General features: G+C 53.4%; 2 protein-coding genes across 3 annotated transcripts in view; one reads left to right on the top strand and one right to left on the bottom strand.

Annotated features, from left to right (window-relative positions):
• Nhsl3 (NHS like 3) overlaps window positions 1–18,200 on the top strand; it is a 29,356-nt gene extending 11,156 nt beyond the window's left edge. For both annotated transcript variants that reach the window (XM_059255012.1, XM_059255013.1), the window contains exons 2-7: window positions 12,500–12,670; window positions 12,756–12,811; window positions 13,061–13,181; window positions 13,985–14,098; window positions 14,181–16,739; window positions 17,103–18,200. In XM_059255012.1, coding sequence (XP_059110995.1) covers window positions 13,118–13,181; window positions 13,985–14,098; window positions 14,181–16,739; window positions 17,103–17,110 — 2,745 coding nt within the window. In that variant the 5' untranslated portion in view covers window positions 12,500–12,670; window positions 12,756–12,811; window positions 13,061–13,117 and the 3' untranslated portion in view covers window positions 17,111–18,200. The remainder of the gene's footprint in view (window positions 1–12,499; window positions 12,671–12,755; window positions 12,812–13,060; window positions 13,182–13,984; window positions 14,099–14,180; window positions 16,740–17,102) is intronic.
• Window positions 18,201–19,391: 1,191 nt separating this feature from the next.
• The window catches only part of Yars1 (tyrosyl-tRNA synthetase 1), a 31,039-nt gene continuing 27,903 nt past the window's right edge, over window positions 19,392–22,527 (bottom strand). Inside the window, exons 12-13 of the mRNA XM_059255006.1 lie at window positions 21,750–21,891; window positions 19,392–20,203 (exon numbers count right to left, since the gene is read on the bottom strand). Coding sequence (XP_059110989.1) covers window positions 20,093–20,203; window positions 21,750–21,891 — 253 coding nt within the window. The 3' untranslated portion in view covers window positions 19,392–20,092. The remainder of the gene's footprint in view (window positions 20,204–21,749; window positions 21,892–22,527) is intronic.

The raw sequence follows: 22,527 nt of genomic DNA, 5'->3' as shown, positions 1-22,527 counted from the left end.
ACACACAGGCACATACACATGAGTCATGTAGGTACAGTTGTCCAGTGTCTTAAGCACCCAGCTGTATACACAGGTTCACGGGCAGATCCTAAGACGCTGTGAACAACACACATGGACGTGCACACACAACACACACTTGTTCTTCAAACCTTTACCCCCAACAGTCCGAAAGTTTGCAGGAGGGAGGGGAGACAAGGCAGGGAGGGAGAAGCAGGAAACTAGGGCTGAAGGCTAGGGACCTCCTCCATCTGGCGCGATCGGGAGTCCAACTGGTTCTCTGAACCCACCCCCACCGCGCCACTGCATCCTCTCCGACACTCCAGCCCCCCGCAGTTACCGAGGTCGCCGCCCCATCTACCCCCCTTTCAATGCAGCCACCGGGCTGGAACGCTGTTGCAGCCCTTCCCGGCGTGCTGCGGGATCCCTCCGCGGGTCACATTCCAGTCTCCGAGGGTGGGGGCTAGGGAATGAGGAAGGCCTCCAATCCCAAGGCTGAGAGGTGGCATTCCTGGTCTTCCCTTGTCAGAGCGACAGTTCTGGGTATCCCAGGGAGTCCCAGGGGTTCTGGAGGGGGTGCCCGGGTTTTCTCACCTTGTAAATGCAGAGACTGGGGAGGGGCAAGGTGATGGATTTAAAATCACACCCCCTCAAAAAAGGAGGTCTTCAACAGAGGCAGGTGTTCTAAGTATGGGACCTGCTGGTCTGGGGTAAAGTGGGATGGGGGCCCCTTGTAGTGGGAAAATACACCTCTGTTCCCAGGATGGCCCACATTCCTAGAGGACAGCATGGAGTCTGATGATCTCATTCTTCCATCAGCTCTCCAGTGAGGGTGATGGGAAGCCTAGATGGGGAGAAGAGGGGGGTCTGTTCTCACTGTGACTGCCAGAGGCGCTGGTGACCTTGGTCAGATTCTTTTGGTTTCCTGGACCTCCTTGACTCCTACACTGGGCCTGTCTGAAAGGAGGGAACCTCAGCATTGGTGACCTGGGACCCTTACAGTTCTGGCTGGCCATTTCCAGGATGAAGAGATTGGGGTCTAGAGAAAAGGGCCTTCCTTGTTCAAGGTCATTTGTATTTGATGATTTTGAGTTATTGTAATGATAATCAAACAGTAGGAAAGGGTTAATATTGTTCAGGTGGACTCTGACAATTTCTCAGAAGGTGGGTGTTGATGAGAAATTTCAGTAGTTTCCCTGCTCTGTCAACTGTGAAGTTCCTGGCTGTGGCTCACCCTCCCTCGATCTAGAAGCCACACTGAGCCAGCATGGCTGGACTTGGGCAGGGCTCATCATTTGCTTTCTGATGGTTGATCTGATGTGCTTGTTTCCTGAGAACCAAGTGTTGGTACAAACTTGTGACTGAAGGGAAGCCTAAGAAGGCAGTGTTAGAGCTGGTCATGAGCGAGTGCCTGAAGGGTGGAGTGTTCACGACCTTTCGTTTGTCTCTATGAGATAGGGTCTCACCTTGCTGAGGCTGGCCTCATCCTCTTACCACAGCCTCCAAATTCTGGGATCATAGACAGGCACGAGCCACTCGGCCTGGCTTAGACATCCTGCTTCTTTCTTGTGCTCTACTGACCTGCCGCAGCTCCACAGCTCATGGGCTCCAAGGTGTTGCTAAGAAGCCAGAAGCATTGTCAAGGCAACCCAAGTGCCAGGGCTGGGAACCATCCCAGGCTGTACATCACATCTGTTGTGCTGGGGTCAGCCGGAGAAGGCGAAGGCAATGTTCTGAACTCAGTCTTTGGAGTAACTACAGGCTTGAGATTAGCTCTGGGTTGTTGATGAAGCTAGAGGGCACAGCTGGGCCTTTTTGGCACCTGTGAAGTATGGCCTGGCGAAGAATTGGGCCTGGGCATGGAGGTTAGGGAGAAGTAGTTGAGGCTACTTCTTTGTGCCTGGGCGAAGAGGTTCCATTGCTAAGTTTCAGTGCCTTTTGTTGTTTTTTTTTTGAGATAAGGTCTCACTATCTAGTCCTGGCTGTCCTGGAACTCACTCTGTAGACCAAGCTGGCCTCAACACACAGAGATCCATCTGCCTCTGCCTCCCAAGTGCTGGGATTAAAAGCATGGGTCACTAGACCCAGCTAAGTTTTAGTCCCTTTATCCTGAAGATTCAAGATCTGTCCCTTAGCCTCATGGGCCCAGGTGTAGGACTGGAGTTTGAAGGCTTGCACATTTTATTTGTCTGAAAAGGGGATTGAGGAAGTGCAGGTGGCCAGAGAGGACTGAAGAATCCAGGTCATCAGGAGCTAGTGAAGGTGTTTGAGAGAAGGGAGGAGCCCACAAAACTGGTGTGTTAGGAAGATGGCCCCAGGGCCAAGGCAGGTGCAGGTAAGGCAGGTTAGGTGGGGGTGGGGTTGTGAGATGGAACCTATTGCAGTCATCCAGGGGAGAGGTGATGAGGTGAGGGCTGGGGCAGGGTGGGGGCTGTGGGAGTGGAGGGGAGGAGGCAGCAGAATTGGGATTAGTCGGACATCGGGAGTCAGGCCTAGCGAGGACTGCTTGGCTCTGGGTTGGTATCAGAAGTGTTAATGTAGAGAAAAGTAAGCCCAGTGCTAGCTCTCTTCATTGACTCATTTCTCTTGAAACAGTTAACAAGAGAGAAACTCTTCTTCGTTCCACTTTACATATGGGTAAGGTGGAGCTCAGACAAGTGAAATCACATACACAGTGCTACAGAATGAGGAGATAGCGAGGACATGATTCAAACCCGAGTCTGTCAGTTCATGGGCGGATGAGTTTCACATTATAACTGTGTGGTCCTCAGGCCTGAGACAGAAAACCTGAGCCTGGGAGATTTGGACGATACGGAACGCACAAGCGTAGGAAGCGCTGTGGGAGAGGGGCAGGAGTTAGGTATTGAGGCCCCTAGGGCTTAGAGAGTGAACAGAGAGAAAGGGAAGCCCAGATCTAAGGAAGGTGACTTGATCAAATGCCCTTGGAGGGTGGGAAAGGACCTGGGTGGGTAAGGCAAAGCCTCCCCTGGGCTGAAAAGACATTGCATCCTGCTTCTTAGGTGTCCTCCCAGGCCAGCAGCGTGCCTGGTCCTGGGCAGGTTGGGGATGAGTACTGCAAACTGGGAGTGCGGGAGAGCGGCTGCCGCCTTACCCCCCTCTCTTCCAGTTTCTGTGCACGGTCCTGTCAGGCACACCAGGCCTGCTGGGGTTACCGACCAAGGGAAGGCGACCAAGGGAAGGCGCCGGTGGGTCAGACTGTCTGGACTTCCTGTGTCCTTTCCTCCGTGCTTCTCCAGCTGGAGAGCCTCAGGTCTTCCAAGTTCCCAGACTGGGAGGAGGCAGAGGCCACTCCCTCTGTCCCCCTTCCTCTTTTGGGGGAGACTTGTGACCACCTATGTGATATCTGAACAGCCTGTGGAAGTGCTGGGCTTTCAGATAAGGGAGTTACCAGCCCTCATTTATCTGAGGTGTCTGTGATAAGCTGAACCACCTTCCTTTTTTTATGATTTATTATTTTTATTTTACGTGCACTGGTGTTTTGCTTGCATGTATGTCCCTGTGAGGGTGTTAGATCCCCTGGAGCTGGAGTTCCAGACAGTTCGAGCCACTATGGGGGTGCTGGGAATTGAACCTGGGTCCTCTAGGAGAGCAATCAGAGCTCTTAACTGCTGAGCCATCTCTCCAGCCCCTGGACCACCTTTCTATTCCATGTGTGATCCTAAATGGGGGACCACTGCCCCCCTTGTAGGGGCAGAGTGATACATGCAAAAGGGTCTTTTAGAGATTACCTCTCCCACACTACAATTGGAGAAACTGAGGCCTACAAATAGTGATTAAGCTGCAGTTCAAGGGCCAGCCAGAGTGCAGGCTAGTTCTGACACCCAGGGTTAGAGTCTGCCTGTCCTTAGGCCTGGACTGCCAGATAGGGCGAGGTCACCGGGGAGAGGTAGGAGCTGATGTTAAGTATGCTTTATCAGACTTTATCTTAATGGTCATTAACTCCACTTGAGATTGGAGGAGAGCTCCAGAAGTGGGCAGGGGCAGGAAGTGGGCAGGGGCAGGAAGTGGGCAGGGGCCGGAAGTGGGCAGGGGCAGTGAGCAGCTGGCAGCATGGGAAGAACCTGGTTTTGCAGCTGGTCAGAGCTGGTTCACAGCGTGACTCTCCTGTCTTTACTGGCCATGTGACCTTGGGCAAGTCACTGATGCTTGAGGTGTGCCTCAGTAGAAAGAGGACTTAGAGTCTCCTCAGCTGGTCTTCAGGAATACTGGTTGCTACAGTGTTGTGAGTGGAAAGGCCTTTTCTGTACGGCCCACACCCTGGACAGGCCATGGCCAGCTCTGATTCAATACTGTGTGTTTGTGCTGGGCTGTGGAGCTTTCTCTTTTCAGACAGGGTTTCACATAGCCCAGGCTAGCCTCAAATCCTGAGTGCAGGTATTATAGACATAGGCCACTGTGCTCCATTTTATGCAGTCCTGGGAATCAAACCCGGGGCTTCCTGTAAGCACTCTACCAATGGAGTTACATCTCCAGTCCAATCAACTAGTTTTTAAAAATTTTTTATGGGCAGTGTTGGATATCAGACCCAGAGCCTCTCATGCGCGCTGGGCAAGTACTCTACCACTGAGCCCTATCTCCAGTGGGGCTAGCGCTCTCTCAAATTATTAATCTACTCTTCTTATATGTAGGGGTGTCTTGACTGCCCGTAGGTGTGGAGTGCTTGTAGGTCTGTTCACTAGATGTGTGCTGGGCCCCCAGAAGATCAAGGGAACTGGAGTTACAGATGGGTGTGAGCCTCTGTGTGGGTGCTGGGAATTGAACCCCAGTTCTCTGGAGGAGCAGTCAGTGCTCTTAACCGCTGAGCCTCTCTGCAGACCCCTCTTTGAGACAGACTGTCTCAAACACATGGTAGTCTTCCTGTTTGTCTCCAGTGCTGAGATTATAGGCCTCATTACCACAGCAGCTGGTGGGTGACTTTCTTTAGTGTCCCCAGGCACTCTGAGATGAGGTGGACATCAGCCCTACTTTGGAGAAGAGCAGACAGAGGCGGAGAGACCTGATTTATTTGTCTAAAGCCCGGAAGCCAGTTTTTCTGACTCTTAGGCTTTCCCCCACTGGCTCACGCTGACTGCTTCTGTGGCATCCATGAAATGGGGATAATCATGCTTCGGGGGAGGAAAGAAAGAGCTTGGGAATTGAGAATTCCCTGGCCGAAAGGGGTTATTATGTCATTGTTGGGGCAAATGCTGCCCTGGAAACTCATTATGACATTTGTTTTATTATTGTAGCTAATTCCTCCCTTCACTACTGCCTGTCCCCCTAGGGCACCCTGTGGGACGGGATCCTCCCCTTCTGCTCCAGGCACTTCCTGCCCCCCAATATTTACATTAGAACCGGCCTGGCTTGTCAGCTCTGCCCCTGCTGAGGTGCGGCTGGACACTGGGAGAAGGGAAGTAGATTTCTCATCTTCAGAGGTGAGGCACACCTTTTTTGGCCAGGGAGGGGCAGAGGCTCTGGCTATTCTTTACCCATTAACAGACTTGGGACTGCCGTGGCATTTGGTGCGATTTAAATGTGGGATCCGCAACTTCCTGGTTGGGTGACCTTCAGCAGGTGAAGTCTCTTCCCCTGGAGTCTCCTTGTGCCCTTTGTGAAAAGGCAGACTTCACCGTGCTGGCTGGTGGAGAGTGCGAACATCAAGCTTCCTCCACCCGGCCAGCGACTGCCACTTTTGCGTTAGAGGTGTGTCTGGAAGAAGCCTTCCCCTCTCCCCCTCCCAGCTTGTCCACCTAGATATAGAGAGGGGTTGAGACCAGGCGCCTCTAAACATCCTGAATCCTGGCCGGAGAGGTGGCCAAGGGCAGAAAAGAGGAGAGCGGACGGTTGGCCGGAGGGTGCCAGCTCCTGAGCAAGGCCACCTGGCCAGCTGTGCCCTCCTCCCTCATTCTTCTGCCCTGAGTCAGGCCTGTGCACTCGTGGGTGCGCCACCCCCGCCCCTTGTTCTGGAATGGGGCAGGTTGAGGCCTCACCCTATAGAGGATGTTGCCAAGAGACTATGTGCTGCACATGCGCACAAGTGAGTGTGGCTCTGGAGGGAGACAGGCCCTTGTCCCTATCCCCAGGCTCAGGAAAGCCCCTGGGTAGTAAGTACACACACCTGCCTTCCTGTACATGCAGCCACTTGGCAGGCCCTGTGTGGGTCTGCAGTCCTGCCAGGAGGTGAGGAGGTGTAGGCTGGGGGAGCCTGTTTAAGCCTTGCTGGTGTAGTCCTGGATGTATCCATCTGTGGAGGTGGCCACAGTGGGACGTTCTCAGGGCACATGCCAGGCCACGGGCTGTGTCTGAGTTCATGAGCTTGCTGTGTACTTCCTGGAGTGCCATGCTTGATGGGACATCTTCTTAGATCCAGATCCGAAGGCGGCCTCCCTTAGGCAGGTAGGGGTTGTGGCAGCTGTGTTAGAGCCTTTTACCTCAAGGTCTCTGCCCCGGGCTGCACCTCTGGCCTGTGAGACAAGCCAGAACTGGGACTTGAAGTGTGGCCTTGGGAAGCTCCTCCCCTCCTCCGGTTATCAGCTCTTTGTGAGGTGTTCTTCCCTTTCAGAGACTCAGGTTGCAGAGCCCCTCTCCAAGCCAGCCGCTGGTTCGTGGATCTCTCTCTGCCTGGGGTGGCTCAGAGCAGGCTCTGGGTAGGGGGAGGTGTTGGGGGCACCAGATATGTTACCAGGTGTTAGCACCTTGGCTTTGGCTGGGCATTTTTTTTTCAGCTGTGACCTTGAATGCCAGCTGTGGGTCCAGGAACTCTGGGCTAAAGTCATCGTACCCCCAATTTAGTAGGAGTCCAGCCCCTTTGTCCCTGCATGGTGAAAGGTGCAGGAAGTCTCCTAGCTCCCAAGCCTCCTGGGTCCTTGACTAGTTAGTTACTAGGAGAGTACCTGTCTCCAGGACTGTGTGATCCACAGGCTTTGCCTTCCACCAATACCTGGTAGGCAGTAGTCACCATCCAGATGTCTAGATCTCACTCTCCTGTCTGTGTGGGATATAGGAGTGGCTGATGGGTCATGCCTATGAGGCAGAGGGCAAGGGCAACATATGCTTCAAAAACCTCCAGTTTGCTTTGTGGTGGTAGCGAGTGCCTTTAATCCCAGCACTCTGGGAGGCAGAGGCAGGGGGAGTCTCTGAGTTTGGAGCCAACTTGGTCTACAGAGCGAGTTCCAGGACAGCCAGGGCTACACACAGAGAAACCCTGTCTTGAAAAACCAAAACAACAGCAAAAAATACACAAACACGAAACCCCTCCAGTTTATAGAGATGATGAAGTCTCCCCCCCCCCCCCAAGCAGGGAGATAAGGTTTGTAGCTGACACAGTAAATAGAACATGACTTGGATTCAGATTGTCCTCGGTGAAAAAGCTCCTGCCACTTACTCAGTGGAGGCCAGTGTGTGTAGCATTTACCCCCACTGTCTCATTCCTCATCTGTAAAATGGGACGAAAGTGCCCACTCTGGGCAAAAGGTGTGGCTCAGTTGGTAGAGTGCGTACCTAGCTTAGTATGCAGGAGTCTCTGGGTTTGCTTTCCAGCAGCCCAGACACTGGGTGTGGTGCAAGTCTGTAATCCCAGCACTCAGGAGGTGGAGGCAGGGGAGTCAGAGACATGTGTCAGTGAGTGGGCAGAGTGCTTGTTTCCAAGCCCAACCACCTGTGTTCAGTTCCTGGGGTCCACATGGTGAAAGGATAGAACCCACCCTGACTGTTTGGACCTCCAAATGCGTGTAGTGGTGTGTGCACTCCAAATAATGTAATAATTAAAGTTAATTCAAGGTCATCCTTGGCTGTAACAAGTTTGAGGCCAGTCTGAGCTACAAAGACCCTGTCTCAAAAGAAAAAAAAAAAGTGCCTATTTCTACTAGGTGTGATGGTACATACCAGCAGTCCTAGTACTTGAGAGGCTGATGCAGGAGGATTGTCACAAGTTTGAGGCCAACCCAAGCTAACATGTATCAGGTCAGCCAGGTCTACTTTGTTCAAAAACAGATCAATAAAAACCACCTACTTTGTTGGGTGGTGGTGATGCGCACCTTTAATCCCAGGACTCAGGAGGTAGAGGCAGGAGCATCTCTGTGAGTTCGAGGCCAGTCTGGTCTACAGAGTGAGATCCGGGCAGTCAGAGCTGTTTCACGGAGAAAGAAAACTAAAGCAAACCCCTCACTTCTTGAGATTGTTGTGTAGATGTTTGTTGCTGCGTGCCCTGCCCCATAATGCCCCCCCACTTTTCTTTTTTTTTTTTTTTTTTTTTTTGAGACAAGGTTTCTCTGTGTAGCCCAGGCTGTCCTGGAACTCTATAGACCAGGCTAGCCTCTGCCTCCCAAGTGGTGGGACTGAAGACGTGTACCACCGTTGTCTAGCTAAATGTTTATCTTCTAGAATGAGGTTCTGGTCAGTGTTTGATTAGTCTCTGAGAGGCCAGAGCCCAGTGGAGAAGGAGGTGCTGAGTGGTCTTGGAACTTGGGAGCCACTGAACTCTTAGCTCCTGAGGGAGGGGTGCAGTGAGGGACAGGTCGATTCACGCTTGGGTTGCAGCAGAACATAGTTCACAGACCCTTTAGCCTCAGCTACTGTGGACTTTCTGGAGGATCTCATAGTGACTGTCACTGCCCACCTGAAACCTTCATTGATGTCCCAGGGTAAGGGCTAGAGGTCACCTGACCTGGTTCCTGCCCTTCTGATGGCTTCTGCCAGGCCTCCCCCAGCTCACTGTATTTATTCCAGCTGTGCTCTACCTCCGGGCTTCTGCATTAGGCAGTGCCTGTCCTGGCAGCCAGCGCCTCATGGCTCAGGGCTCTGCTCTTGTGCCCTTTCTTTTTCTTTCTTTACATTCGTTTAAATTCTCTTTGCATTTTTTATGTAACTGAATGTTTTGCTTGTGTGTATGTGTGTGCATATGTGTGTCTGGTGTTCAGAGGCCAGGAGACAGTCAGATCCCTTGGAACTGGAGTTCCAGATGGTTGTGAGCCACCCTGTGGGTGCTGGGAATGAAACCTTGGCCGCAGCAGCCAGTGCTCTTAAAGTGCCCGGCCACCTCTTCAGCTCCTTTTGTTTTTTGCTTTTTTGAGACAGGGTTTCATTTTGTAGACCAGGCTGTCTAAAACTTGTGACTTTTTTTTTTTTTTTTTTTTTTTTCCAAGACAGGGTTTCTCTCTGTAGCTTTGGAGCCTGTCCTGGAACTCTCTCTGTAGACCAGGCTGGCCTTGAACTCACAGAGATCCACCTGCCTGTCTCCCTAGAGCTAGGATTAAAGGCGTGCGCCTCCGCTGCCCGGTGTGACCATATTCTGAAGAAACAGGTATGCATTACTACACATGGCTTGCTTCTTTAATTTTTTTTTTTTTTTTTTTGAGATAGGATTTTCTCTGTGTAGTTTTGGCTGTCCTGGAACTGGCTCTGTAGACCAGGCTGGCCTTGAACTCACAGAGATCCGCCTGCCTCTCCTTCCCAAGAGCTGGGATTAAAGGCGTGCGCTGCCATCACCGCCCTTCTTTATTCAGTTTTTATGTATGTATATGTATCAGCTCTTCATGTGTTGGTGCCTGAGGTGTCTAGAAGTGGGTGTCCAGTCCGTGAAGGAAGTTACAAGCAGCCTGTTAGGAGCTACCCAATATGAGCTCTGGAAACCAACTCCTCAGGAGTAGCAGGCACTTGGAATCACTGAACCATCTTTTCAGACCCCCCCTCCCCCTCTTTTTTTTTGAGATAAGTTCTTGCCATGTAGCCCAGACTAGCCTTGAATTTTCCACCCTCCTGGCTTAGCCTCAGTGCTGGGATTACAGGTATGTGCCACCAAGCCATGCTAGATATTGACCTTGCTTTTATGAAAGGTCACGGCTTGTGTGGTAGATTTGAATCTGCACCCGAACCTGACGTTCTTCCTAACTCCTCTACTCTCTCCCCTCCCCTAGCCCTTCCCTCCTCTCCCCTCCCCTGCACCTCTGGCTGTTTTTCTGAATCCACCTCCAGGTTGCTTCTGGGCTAATTCTTTGTTCCAGTGCCTGGTGAGCACTTCTAGGATGGCATCTGGGAAGACCCTAGCTGAAGGAACAGCTGTGTGCTCTGCAGTTCCTCAGCCTCTCTAATCACATGCCGAAGTGGGAAGAAAGTTCTTCAGAGAGTGTGCGAGCGGGGTGGCTGTTGCCTTCAGTCACTCTGCTTCTCTGGGCATCTCACTGGCCTCACATTATGTGTTGTATTCTGAAGCCACCTCTGTCCCTCTCATCCTCACAGGCAGCTCTGGGCTCCTGTCTGGTCTTCCATGGGCTGATCTCTTTCCTCAGAAAATTACCATATCAGCCAGGATGGCAGGGTTTTGGGCATGAGCACCATGCCGAGTCTGGTCTGGTGGCTCTTCCACCTACCATCTGGCAGCTGGGACCCTTCCCTTAGTTCTGGCACCCACATGTTTGGACAAGAACTTGGGGGCAGAGTCAGTGACCCCCAGCTAGAAGTGTGTGTTTTCTCTCTACTGCCTTCAGTCATACTCGTAAGTAGCAAAGCACCCAGTCTCTGGGCCTCAGTTTCCCTGTGTCCCGCTTGGGAGTAGCGGGGTGGGGTTAGCGGTTGGGCGGGTTCTGTGGCAGAGGTGGGAGGAGAACCTGGAGCAGCCCCTCCCCCTGCTGCTCGAACTGTGCTCAGCTGCGTTGTGCAGCTGGCTGGGAGCTGGCTTTGCATCCCTGCGTCTCCCGAGTCCTCTTGGGGCTGGCCTGGAGTGGAAGTGCAGTCTGGTGCTCTGGGGACCGTCTGCTGCAGACATGGTAGTGTTCCTGGGCCGGCACCTCCCAGCCCTTCTTGAGGTGTTTAAGAAGGGTGAGTGGGTGTGGCTGTGCGGGTAGGGTAGGGAAGGGGTGACAGCTGCCTTTGCCAGACCCTGAGGTTAGTGGGGACCGAGGCTAGGAGGCACGGTGCACTCAGGGTGCTGGTTACCAGGCTGGCCGCAGTCCGAGGTGCGGCCATGCTTTTGTCCAGCGGCTTTGTGACTGTCTTTGTCTGAGTGCTGCTTGGGATCCGGGAGGATGGACCAGGTGTCCCTGACCTTGGAGTCTGCTGCCCTAGGGCCAGACTGCCTTCCTGCTGGGATGCCCAGTCCTTACTGGGTATAGCTCAATATATATCCCAGTTTAGAGAGAGGGCATCCCCCTCGGGAGTCATCTGGGGTGGGGAGGGTATTTGGGAGCAGCAAGGAAAGCGTGCCCTGGGAACCAGCCTTGGAGGAGGGCCTGGGAGCCTGGCTTTCAGACCTGGCCTCTGTCTGGAGGAGCTCTAGTGTCTTGTGTCTTTGGAGGGAAGGGTCCCTTCTGGGAATGCAGACTTTCGTAGTCACACTCCACTTGAGTCTCTTTCTCCACTTGTAAAACCATGGGATTTGGGGGGAGGGCGGGACACCCAAGACCTCCTGGGGGCACCTCTTAGCTCTGCCTTGGTAGGATTCCTGTGGCTTCTGGGGGCAGGCAGGTCCTCTGGTGCTGACGAACACTGACTGGGATGGCAGGTGTCCGAGCATTCCCGGGGTGGGGCCCGTTAAAGGGCTTGTTTTGTTTCTGCCCCTCTTCAGGGTACTGCCAGGGTCACATGACCCTCCGAGCGCTTTTGCTTATGTTGTGGGTTTCATTTAAAGAGGGGCTGGGACTGCAAAGTGCTGACGCAGCCCCCATCCTCAGGATTGGATGACTAGAGGATTAGACCCTCTGTGGGCAGGGCCTGTAACAGGAGCCTTTGTAATGGAGCCCTGGCTCCTTGGTACCTGGGGCCAGGCCAGGGCCTCCAGGAGAGGCCATACCTGGCCTGTTCCCCCAAGAGAGGCTGAGTTCCCAGTGGGAGTTGAGGGGCCTGATCCCTCTTCCCCCCTCCCCTGCCCATCCCTCCAGAGGGCAGCCATATGGGTAAGTAGGTGTCCCTGGCCTATCCTTCCCTCAGGGTTTTCTGGGAACCTGATTATGACTGACAGCTCCCTGGTTTTCCATGGCATCTTCTCCTTGGACTTGGGCCAAGGGGCAGTTTGAAGAAGGTGGTTTGTTTTCCTTTAAAGTGAAGCTTCAGGTCTCAGAGACAAATGTATTTGCTGTGGGCTCTGTGGGTAGTAGGGGTGTCTGTGTGGAACCCTGAGTGACCCATGGATGCAGTTTTGTGTATACTTAGATGCTGTTTGTGTGTATGCAGAATGGTGTCATGTGGGTCTGTGGAAGCTGGTGTAGGTACATTCATGCGTTTATGCTTGGATAGTGTTTGTATGTATACATTCATGAAGCCTGTGAATGTTGTGTGGATGTAGTTTGCCTGTGTGTTCTGTGTGTTGACTTTGTGTGGTCCCATTCATTATGTGATGTGATTACTCCGATAAATGCACTCTAGGGTGTAGTTAGTGTGTGTACATGGGGTCTGTGTGTCGTAGGGGTAGACATGGAATGTATGTGTGCTCCGTGCCTGTGTTACCACACTTAAGAATCTCCAGGACCCATCTGTCTTTGGCCCTCACTTCCTCTTCTCTTCCCATCAGGCTCTGCCAAGGCTGAGAGTGATAAACGTCAGAGTGCTGGGCCCAGCCAGGGGCTAGGATCTGTAGTAGATGAGCACCAGGACAACGTCTTCTTCCCCAGCGGGAGACCACCTCACCTGGAGGAGCTGCACACGCAGGCCCAGGAGGGGCTCCGCTCCCTACAGCACCAAGGTAACTCTCCCTGCCCTGTCCAGTGCTGCTCTCAGCTCCTGGGGGTCAGGGGCCTAGGCCAACACACCGTTCTGGTATCTTCTAGAAAGACAGAAACTGAGCAAGGGTGGCTGGGACCATGGAGACACCCAGAGCATCCAGGTGAGCCCTGTGCCCAGCTCTGCCCTGCTCTTCCCTTCTGGCTTAGCTTCTGGCATGCATGGCTTTGGGCCTCTCTGGACTGGTTTCTTCTGTATGTTGAAGAGCATAAATTAAATGACCTCTGACAGCTAGTCCAGGCTTGCTCCATCTGGTACCTGCTCAGTGCTGGGTGATGCTGGGAAAATCTGTGAGTGAAAGTTCCAGTGAGAGGCCTAAGGCAGCCTGTCCAAGCTGATCTTATCCCAACAGTCCTCCCGGACGGGGCCGGATGAAGACACAATTTCCTTCTGCAGTCAAAAGTCCTACATGACCGAGAGCTCCACAGCAGAGGATGCCCTTTCCGTCCGCTCAGAGATGATCCAGCGCAGAGGTGTGTTGTCACTTGCTGGGATTCCTAGGCAGGGGAAAGAGGCGATGGGCATAGCATGTCCTAGAACCTTCAGCTTCCCTTTTGGTCCGGACCCAGGCTTAGTGATTCAGCGAATTTAGGAGACTACCTTTTATCCTTGGAGGGTCATGGTGGACACTGACCAAAGATAGTTAAGGGTTGGGAAACCCGGATTTGTGGAAGATAAACCCTTCACTTCTCTGAGAGTCTGACTGAAGTTCTATGGAAGATAACGGATTGGCTCAGTTGGTATTGTGCTTGCCCTTGTATGCAGGAAGTTGTGATCAATCCCTGGCATTATATAAAATAGAGAGTGGTACTGCACACCTGTAATCCCAGCACGTGGGAAGTAGAAGTATGAGGGTCAGACATTCAAGATCATCTCAGCCATGTAGTGAGTCAGAGGCTGGCCTGGACTGTATGAGATCCCCACCTCAAAACAAAAGCCAAAGGACTGACTAGGGACTGCCTCAGAGGACATGTGTAAGGCTCTGGCCTCAATCTCTAGTAGCACCCCTTCTCCAGAAAATCAGGATATTAAGAGCATTTACCTTATTGGAATGAATATCAAGCATTTAATACGATGACATAATATGTTCACTAAGTAAAAAGAACTGTTCACCAAACGGAAAGATCATTGTTGAATTAGTAAGGGGATTTCCAGAAGTCTTAAAGAAACCTAGCCTTGCCAGAATGTTCCTAGTACTTTATTAGTACAGAGCATTGCTTTGTGCAGTGTTCAGAGTCCTGCTCTAATGATTTTCTCCCCCTGGACTGGCCCTTAGGCTCCACCTTCAGACCCCATGACTCATTTCCCAAATCTGGAAAGTCAGGGCGGCGACGGAGGGAGCGGAGGAGCACGGTGCTGGGGCTGCCTCAGCATGTGCAGAAGGAACTTGGTGAGCTTTGTTAGGTGGGCAGTGGTGGTGGACGGAGAGCCTGGCCAGCCCTCTGCTGACTCCATCTCCTTGTCCATTTCAGGCCTGCGGAACAGTCGCGAGGCTCCAGGCACTCCACAGCCTCCTGGTCCGCGGGATGCTGTCCGTATTCCCACAGTGGATGGTCGCCCCCCGGGCCTGGCCTTAGGGACGGGGGTCCGGGTGTCCCTGCAGGCTCTGGAGGCCGAAGCAGAGGCTGGCACTGATACAGAGGCCATACTACAGCGCCACATTGACCGTGTTTACCATGATGACACACTTGTCGGTCGCTCCACGGGAGCCCGGCCACCACCATTGACCCGGCCTGTGTCTCTCGCGGTGCCTGGACTGACAGGAGGGGCAGGGCCTGCAGAGCCACTGAGTCCAGCCATGTCTATCTCGCCCCAAGCCACCTACTTGTCGAAACTGATCCCACATGCCGTGCTGCCCCCCACCGTGGATGTGGTGGCTCTGGGCCGCTGCAGCCTGCGCACTCTGAGCCGCTGCAGCCTGCTGTCTGCTAGTCCGGCCTCTGTGCGCTCACTGGGCCGCTTCTCCTCAGCCTCAAGTCCCCGGCCCCGCAGCCGCCATGCTTCCTCCTCCAGTGACACCTGGAGCCATTCGCAATCCTCCGAGACCATTGTGTCTGATGGGTCCACTCTCTCCTCCAAGGGGGGCTCTGAGGGCCAGCCAGAGGGCTCTGTAGCTAGCAATCATGTGGTAGCCCCTCCTCCAGGGGGCAGCGGGCGGGGATCCCCTAGTGGGGGTAGCACTGCTGAGGTCTCAGACACGGCCAGCATCCGCAGCAGTGGGCAGTTGTCTGGCAGGAGTGTGTCCCTGCGGAAGATGAAACGGCCTCCCCCGCCTCCCCGCCGGACCTACTCCCTCCATCAGCGGGGCTCAGCAGTACCCGATGGGCCCTTAGGGCTGCCGCCCAAACCCGAGCGGAAGCAGCAGCCACAGCAGCTGCCCCGGCCGCCCCCCACAGGTGGGTCTGCAGGGGTGGGGGCCGTGCCTTGTCCCCCCAGCTCAGCAGGCGGCTGGGGCTCTGGCTCATCTCCAGGTGGCTCCAGGCGACCCCCACGTTCCCCAGAACGGACACTTTCACCTTCCAGTGGATACTCAAGCCAGAGCGGTACCCCAACTCTCCCTCACAAGGGTCTGGCAGGTGCCCCTGCTTCCCCAGGCAGGGCTCAGCCCCCTAAACCAGATCGAGTGACATCCCTTCGATCTCCTGGGGCCTCTGTGTCCTCTTCCCTCACATCTCTGTGTTCCTCTTCCTCAGACCCTACTCCCTCTGATCGCTCTGGTCCACAGATGTCCACCCCCTTGGGTGACAGGTTTGTCATACCTCCTCATCCTAAGGTGCCTGCTCCTTTCTCTCCACCACCTTCCAAGACCAAGAGCTCTAGCCAGGCTGCCCCTGCTCTGGCTGCCCCTGCTGTGGCTCCCGGGCCAGTTTCTACAATAGACACCAGTCCTGCATCTCCTTCCATGCCTCAGACAAGCCTGACTCCACCCCAGGAGTCTCCCATTGCCTCCAAAGACCAGTCACCCCCACCGTCCCCACCCCCATCTTACCACCCACCCCCACCGCCTAGTAAGAAGCCCGAAGTGGTTGAGGAGGTCCCACCTGCTCCAGAGACTGCTGAAGAGTCCCCCCCAGATTCCAGCTGGCCACCACCACCACCACCACCTACACCTGAGGAACAGGACCTGTCCATGGCTGACTTTCCCCCACCTGAGGAGGTCTTCTTCTCTGCAGGCCTGGAGCCGGGCCCTCCGGATCCCTGCAGCTCCCTGGCTGCCACCCCTTCCGCTGCTAGCTCATCCCAAACCTCACCCCAGCATACCCAAACCCCTCCACCAGCTCCACCAGCTCCGCCAGCTCCACCAGCTCCACCTCCAGCTAGCTCTGTTTCAGAGCCTCTGGCCAAGCTCCCTCAGAAAGACTCTGTGGGCAAGAACAGTGGGGCCCCCAGGGAGGATGCTGGCCCACCTCTGGTCACACCCTCACTCCTGCAGATGGTACGGCTTCGATCTGTGGGTGCTTCCACAGGGGTTCCAAATTCATCTCCAGGGCCATCGGCCCCCCAGAAACCACTACGAAGAGCCCTGTCAGGGCGGGCCAGCCCAGTGCCTGCCCCCTCCTCTGGGCTCTGTGCTGCCGTCCGACTCAAGGCCTCCAGCTTGGCTGCCACTGAGAACCCTGGAAGTGCTCTGCCCATTGGACCACCAGAGGCAGAGCCACGGTCTCCACAATCTCCTGCCTCCAAGGCCAGCTTCATCTTTTCCAAGGGCACCAAAAAACTGCAGCTTGAGCGGCCTGTGTCCCCTGAGGCCCAGGCTGACCTCCAGCGGAATCTGGTGGCTGAACTTCGGAGCATTTCAGAGCAGCGGCCATCCCAGGCCCAGAAGAAGCCTTCCAAGGCTCCCCCACCCGTGGCCCGCAAGCCCTCTGTAGGAGTCCCTCCTCCCTCCCCCAGTTTTCCTAGGGCTGAATCTCTTACTGCTCCATCCACCAACGGGCTCCCTCACGCTGAGGACAGGACTAACGGGGAGCTGGCAGAGAATGGAGGTGTGCAGCTGGCTGGTACAGAGAAGATGGGCCCCCCTGGTTCAGGTACTGTAGGCACTGGTGCAGAATCAGTTCTCTGGGGGTCTATAGGGGAATGTTCTCGGATCTGGTTTTGAGATATGTGGGATAGGTGGACTTCATCTTCAAACTAGTGATAGGAATCGGAGGGAGGAGGGATAGATGGGACACAGACACTGGCAGCTGACGTGAGTGTAGTCCAGTTTTGTCCCATCATTTCCCATCTCCGTTACGTTGTAAAACGGGGCAGAGACACCCATGTCACAGTCTGTTGAAGTTGTCTCTCCCAGTTCAGGGAAGTGAGGGCATACAGAAAGGTTGGGTGAGCAGGTCTTAGGTTTATTGTCAGAGCCAAGCTGAGAGGCTTGCTCAATGTCCCCTTCCTCACAGATCCATAGAAGAGACTGGTCTGACCATCATCAACAGGCACTGCTGACCCATCCCAGGAATACAATCTCTCAGGGACCCGAGCAGCTCCAAGGAAGAGAGGACATGGCACACAGCCTAAGAAAGGATGCCTGCAGCCTTAATCTCCACAGCCTTCCATGTTTATGCAAGCCTGATGTTGCCCATCCTCCAAGTTCCCCTTCCCTCATGCCTTTTCCTGAAAGGATTCCCCTCCAGAAGCCCTGCAGCCTTGGCCTTAGCCTCCTCTTAAAGAAGGTAGCTGGTGGGAGAGGGTGGCTGTGCCTCCACCCCCATCCCAAGGCCACAGAGGTGGGAGCAGAACGTGTTTATTTTGTTTCATGGTGGGAATCGTGTATTGTAGTCCAGAATCAAAGCACTTTGCAAAGTGGCTGCGTGTCCATCTTCTAGGGCTCATGAAACCACATTCCAAGAGCCTGTTTACACGGTGGCAGCATCAGTCTCTTGGTAGCCAGCCCCCAGCGGGGACCAGTCTGTCTATTCTGCCAGTCCAGTCCACTCCTTTCCTAAGTTCTTGGAGATGGGCAAGTCATCCCCACAGGCTTCCCAGGCTGGCGGCAGGAGTGGGGCTGTGGAATTCCAAAGCACAAAAGGTACAGAGGGGGCTAGCCTTTCTGTGCCTCAACCTACCACCAACCACTCTCCTGCCTCCCAGTTCTGACAGGTGCTCCTCCTCATAGGGGACTCATGGACGAGGGGAGGAAGAACCAGAGGTCTGTGGGCACTGTGCACTAAGAAACCAAAAACCAGACCAGAGTAGGAAGCCATCTGGGATCTTGGCATGCTGGGCACCTGTCCTGTGACACTCGATTGGGTTTGGGTGGATGGGCACAGCTTCAGAGCCAGGAGCTCATGGGATGTGTCCATTTCATCTTGGCAGGAGAGCCTGGCAGGGACTTCCTTGGCCGGTGGCCCAGGCCTGGCCCTCATCCTTTCTCTGACCTGTCTCTGCTCTTTGGTGCACGTCCCTTCTGCAGCTGCCTTCCAGCCAGGAGGAGGGAGCAGAGGCTGAGTGGCAAGGATGGGAAGCCAAAGGGGTACCCCTGGGCCAGATTCTTCCCTAGTCCAGTGATCCCAAGTGGGCAGGCTGGTGGCTATCCCCAGATAGCAGCCTCTGCTACTAATCTCTCTTCCTGGAATTTAATGACTTATTTTCAGCCTGTCCCTATCAGCTCCAATGGCTGTGCCTCCTTTCGGGCCACCTCCTGAGTCTTTTTCAGTGGGGGCTTGAGCCTGGCAAGGTCTTGCCTTTAGCATCTCCACCACCGAGAAGAGAGTGACCCACTGCCCTTGCTGCTGACTTTCCTGTCGAGAACTGGGGCCTGGAGGAGAGTCCAGGCTCCTCAGCCCTGCTGCTAGGATGCTTGTCACCGTCTTTCCCTTGCCCAGTGTGTGATGGAGGCTGCTGCTGGGGGGATGGCACTGTCCCATGGGGTGTCGGGGGAGGACAATCAATCAGTAAGCACTGTTCTGCCCCAGGATCCAGGCCCTGGGAATCTGGGAGCTGCTGGGGGCGGGGAAGCAGCAGTTTTCCCAGTGTTACTGGAGCTCTTGTCCTGACTTGGGATCTCTGCTTGTTTCTGCACTGGGTCCGTCAGAGTACAAAGAAGAAAGGAGAATCTTAAGAGGGGCAACCTCTCTTTGTCCTCTGGGGTAAATAAGCTTGACCTTGTGCAAATGGAGAGACCAAAAGCCTCTGATTTTTAATTTGCATAAAAATGTTAGAAGAGAGAAATATATATATATATTTCCTTAACTTTTTGAGTCTTTGATATGTCTATATAAACAGCCCTCCCCATTCCCCTGAAGCTTGAGTGGGACACATGACAAAGCTGTGTTTCATTAAAAGGTATTAATTAAATGATTGAAACTTGGCTGTGACTACTCTTTTCCAGACATGACAACGGGATGCTGGGTAATGTATGTAACGAGGTTTGAGGAACACATACCTCACAGCAGCATGGACCTAGTTGCGGGCTAATGAACCACAGAGGACCTGGCTCTGCTAGGACAGGGCAGTGCTCCGGGCTTGCAGTCAGAAGAGGTGTGTCCTGCCTGCTGTGAGCACTGGCCCAGGAGTGGACCTCCCGCTTAGTACTGACAGGGAAACTCAGGGTGTCCGTCATTGATCCCTGTCTGCCCCATCGCATTATAGGGCCGAAGCCAGTGGTCCCAGGTTAGGTGACAGAGCTGCTGCTGTACGCTCATGCCATCTCCAACATGGTGTGGTGCAGACAAATCCACCCAGACACTGTGTTCAGACACTTTATTTGAATTTGACAGTGGCAGTTAGTGACTTGATTGAGATGCCTTATGAAGTACCCCACGTTGTGTCAGTCCATTCCCGTCCTGCTGCTGACACACATCTGGTTTGGGGAGTATCCCAACCTAGCCAGATCAAGGGAAGCCCCAGGAGAGCTGGGGCAGACCCTGCCACTGGTGCCAAGCCTCAGGGTAGGCGGGCCTTGGGAAGCTGCCAGCCCTGGGAAGCTTGATAGACCTCTAGGCTCTGTTTCCCTTCTTTTCAAATCCCACAATTTCCTGTGGGGAGAAACTGTAATTAGCCCAGACCAGGCACTAGATCCCGGCTAGAGGTACAGCTGTGGGGACAACCCTCGGAAACTTGGGAACCAGTGTTTTTCCAATTTCAAGGACGATGGAATAAACTTTTTCTACTGGTTCTATTGAAACCAGATTTCTCAAGTCAGCTGCCAAGGGAAGGAGGTACAGCTCTGCTGCTGGGCAGCCGTCCTTACCCCAAGCTGACGGTCACTTTCCTTGCAGCCAGGTGGTATGATCCCAGACGGTAGGAAGGTGAGCTGTCCCTTACCAAGTCTCCTGTCTATCAACAGTTCCAGAGCTGCAGCTCAGTGTCCTGAGATGGGGACGGGTGATGATGCAACAAGCTGAGACCGCAGATGCATGGTGCGAGGAGGAGGAGGAGGCTGGGCCAGCTAGCTAATGTTCCCCCCTTTGAGTGATTTACAGGAGATGGACCCCAGCTTGGTCATCAAGTTGGTTTGTTTCCATTGTGCAGTGCACTCCTCAGAAATCTTAAAATCGGCCTGGACAAGACAGAAAACAAAAGTTACGGTAGCGGGACACAAACTTCTCACATTATTAGCATGAACTGGCCCAACTTTTTCATTTTGGTTTTTGAGACAGGGTCTCCTTAGTAGTCCTGGCTGTCCTGGATGAACTATGTAGTTCAGGCTGGCCTCAAAACTCTGCTCCTGAGTGCTGGGATTGAAGGTGCACCACCACCTGGGCCCCTGATCCAGTGTTTCTGAATACAGCTCCCCAAAGACTTCTATGTTCTTATCTTTTGGTAAGCACATTCATTTCTATGAATAAATATAAAGACTTCTAGACTGTTAATATCAGCACTGTGTGTGTGTGTTGATGATGATGGTGTCAGGGATCAAACCTAGGGTCTTATTTGATATGCTGAGTGAGTGCTCTGCCACTAAGCACACCCAAGCTGGTCATAGCAGCTGATAGGCCACGATACGCTATACACATGATCCCTCTGGATACTTAATATGAGGAAACACTCAGGGATAAAAAAGCAGACTAACCTGAATGCCCCTCTGTCCAGCAAAAGATCAGAAAGAAACAATCAAGGCCTATTTAAGTAGCTTTGATAGGACTGGAAATACATGTCCATGTTTTTTTTTTTTTTTTTGGTCTTGAGAAGAGTCTTACTGTATAGCCCTTGCTGGTCTGGACCTCCTTTTTAATTAATTAATTAATTAGCTCCCCCCCACCTCCCCCAGACAGGGTTTCCTCTGTAACAGCCCTGGCTGTCCTGGAACTTGATTTGTAGACCAGGCTGGCCTTGAACTCACAGAGATCCACCTGCCTCTGCCTCCTGAGTGCTGGGATTAAAGGCATGCACCACCACTGCCCAGCTTTGGACCTCCTTTGTTAAACAGATTGGCATGAATTTGGGGCAGTCCTCCTACCTCTGCCTCTTAAGTATTCGATTACATACAGGCACCAAAACACCCAGCAGGGCTAGGGATATTCTCTTCATTCTGGCCTTCTATTTAAGACAGCGTCTATAAAGTTTGTTCCACAAAGAGAGCTAATTTGTTACACTGGTGTAGTCCAGGCACTTAGAACAGTGCCTGACACATATTCTGGACTTGATATTATTGAAAAAAAAAAAAAAAAAGAGTGAGCAAGCGAGTGAGTCCAGGACAGCTGGAGCAGGCCGTATTCAGCTTAGTGAATGCTCTAAATGTTCCTGGGTAGGAGGGGATCTACTTCTTCCTTTGACTCATTTATTTGCTGTGGTATGGAGGGTCACAGCCTGAGGTAAAATGGGGATGACCTCCCATCAGCTGCCTTCTCAGACTATGATCAAATGGACAAGGAAGTGTCTGAAAGTCCCTCACTTGCTTCATGTCACTACTCGGCATATGCAGAGTCCTTCTGAGACTCTCAGCCCCTCATATTCAGAGCTGAATGAAGATGAAGGGACTCAGTGCAGGAAGTGTCAGCTGGGAAAGAGGCAACTGCTGACTCAGGAGCAGCACCCTGGGGCAGCCTGGGCAAGAGGACAGCACCCTGGGGCAGCCTGGGCAAGGGAGGACAGTAGCATCTCACCTGCAGCTTCTCAAAGACTTTCTTCTTGGGCTTGAGCTCCTCGTCTGGCTGACCCTTCTCATAGCCCTTCACAAATACTCGCTCACCAGGAGCAGAGCCTGCAGGAGGGTCCAGAGGTTCAACCTGGCGGCTCACCCCTTCTCTGGAAAGACAGGACAAAAGGCAAGATGATGGACTTCCCAACAGCTGTGGGTGTTAAAGTGACCCGGGTCCTAAGTGCCATAACCCAGGAGGTCCTGGTCACTTTTCCCTCTCTGAACACTTAACCCAGGACTATATTCAGTATCTCTTTTTCTGGAAAGAGGAATACCTGGGTCTCCAGCAGTGATTCTGTACCCAATCACAACAGGTTGGTATCCTGGCTCCTCCTCTTACTAGTAGTGTGACACCTGCATTTCTGTTTGTTTATCTGGAGAGTCTCATGTAGCCCAGGCTGTACCTGAACTGATTCTCCTGCTGCTACTTCCCCAGTGCTGGGTTATGGGTGTGGGTTACCACACTCACTTTTATGAGGTGCTGGAGATCAAACCCCGAGCTTCATGCCAGCTAGGTAAGAACTCCAACTGAGCTGTATCCGACCTCCAGCCTTCCTTTTGGTGAGACAGGATCTCACTGTGTAGCCATGCTGGTCAGGAACTTGAGAAGTAAACCAGGCTTAGAGACCCTTCCCTGCAAGTGCCAGGATTAAAGGTAGGTGCCACTGTGTCCAGCATCCATCCATTTTTATTTTATATTTTTTGTATTTTTCCCCCCCCGGAGCTGAGGACCAAACCCAGGG

Source organism: Peromyscus eremicus, chromosome 2 (assembly GCF_949786415.1).
Source record: "Peromyscus eremicus chromosome 2, PerEre_H2_v1, whole genome shotgun sequence".
Classification (NCBI taxonomy): Eukaryota; Metazoa; Chordata; class Mammalia; order Rodentia; family Cricetidae; genus Peromyscus; species Peromyscus eremicus.
Note: the sequence above shows the minus strand (reverse complement) of the source record. Positions and strands in the feature narration are given on the sequence as shown.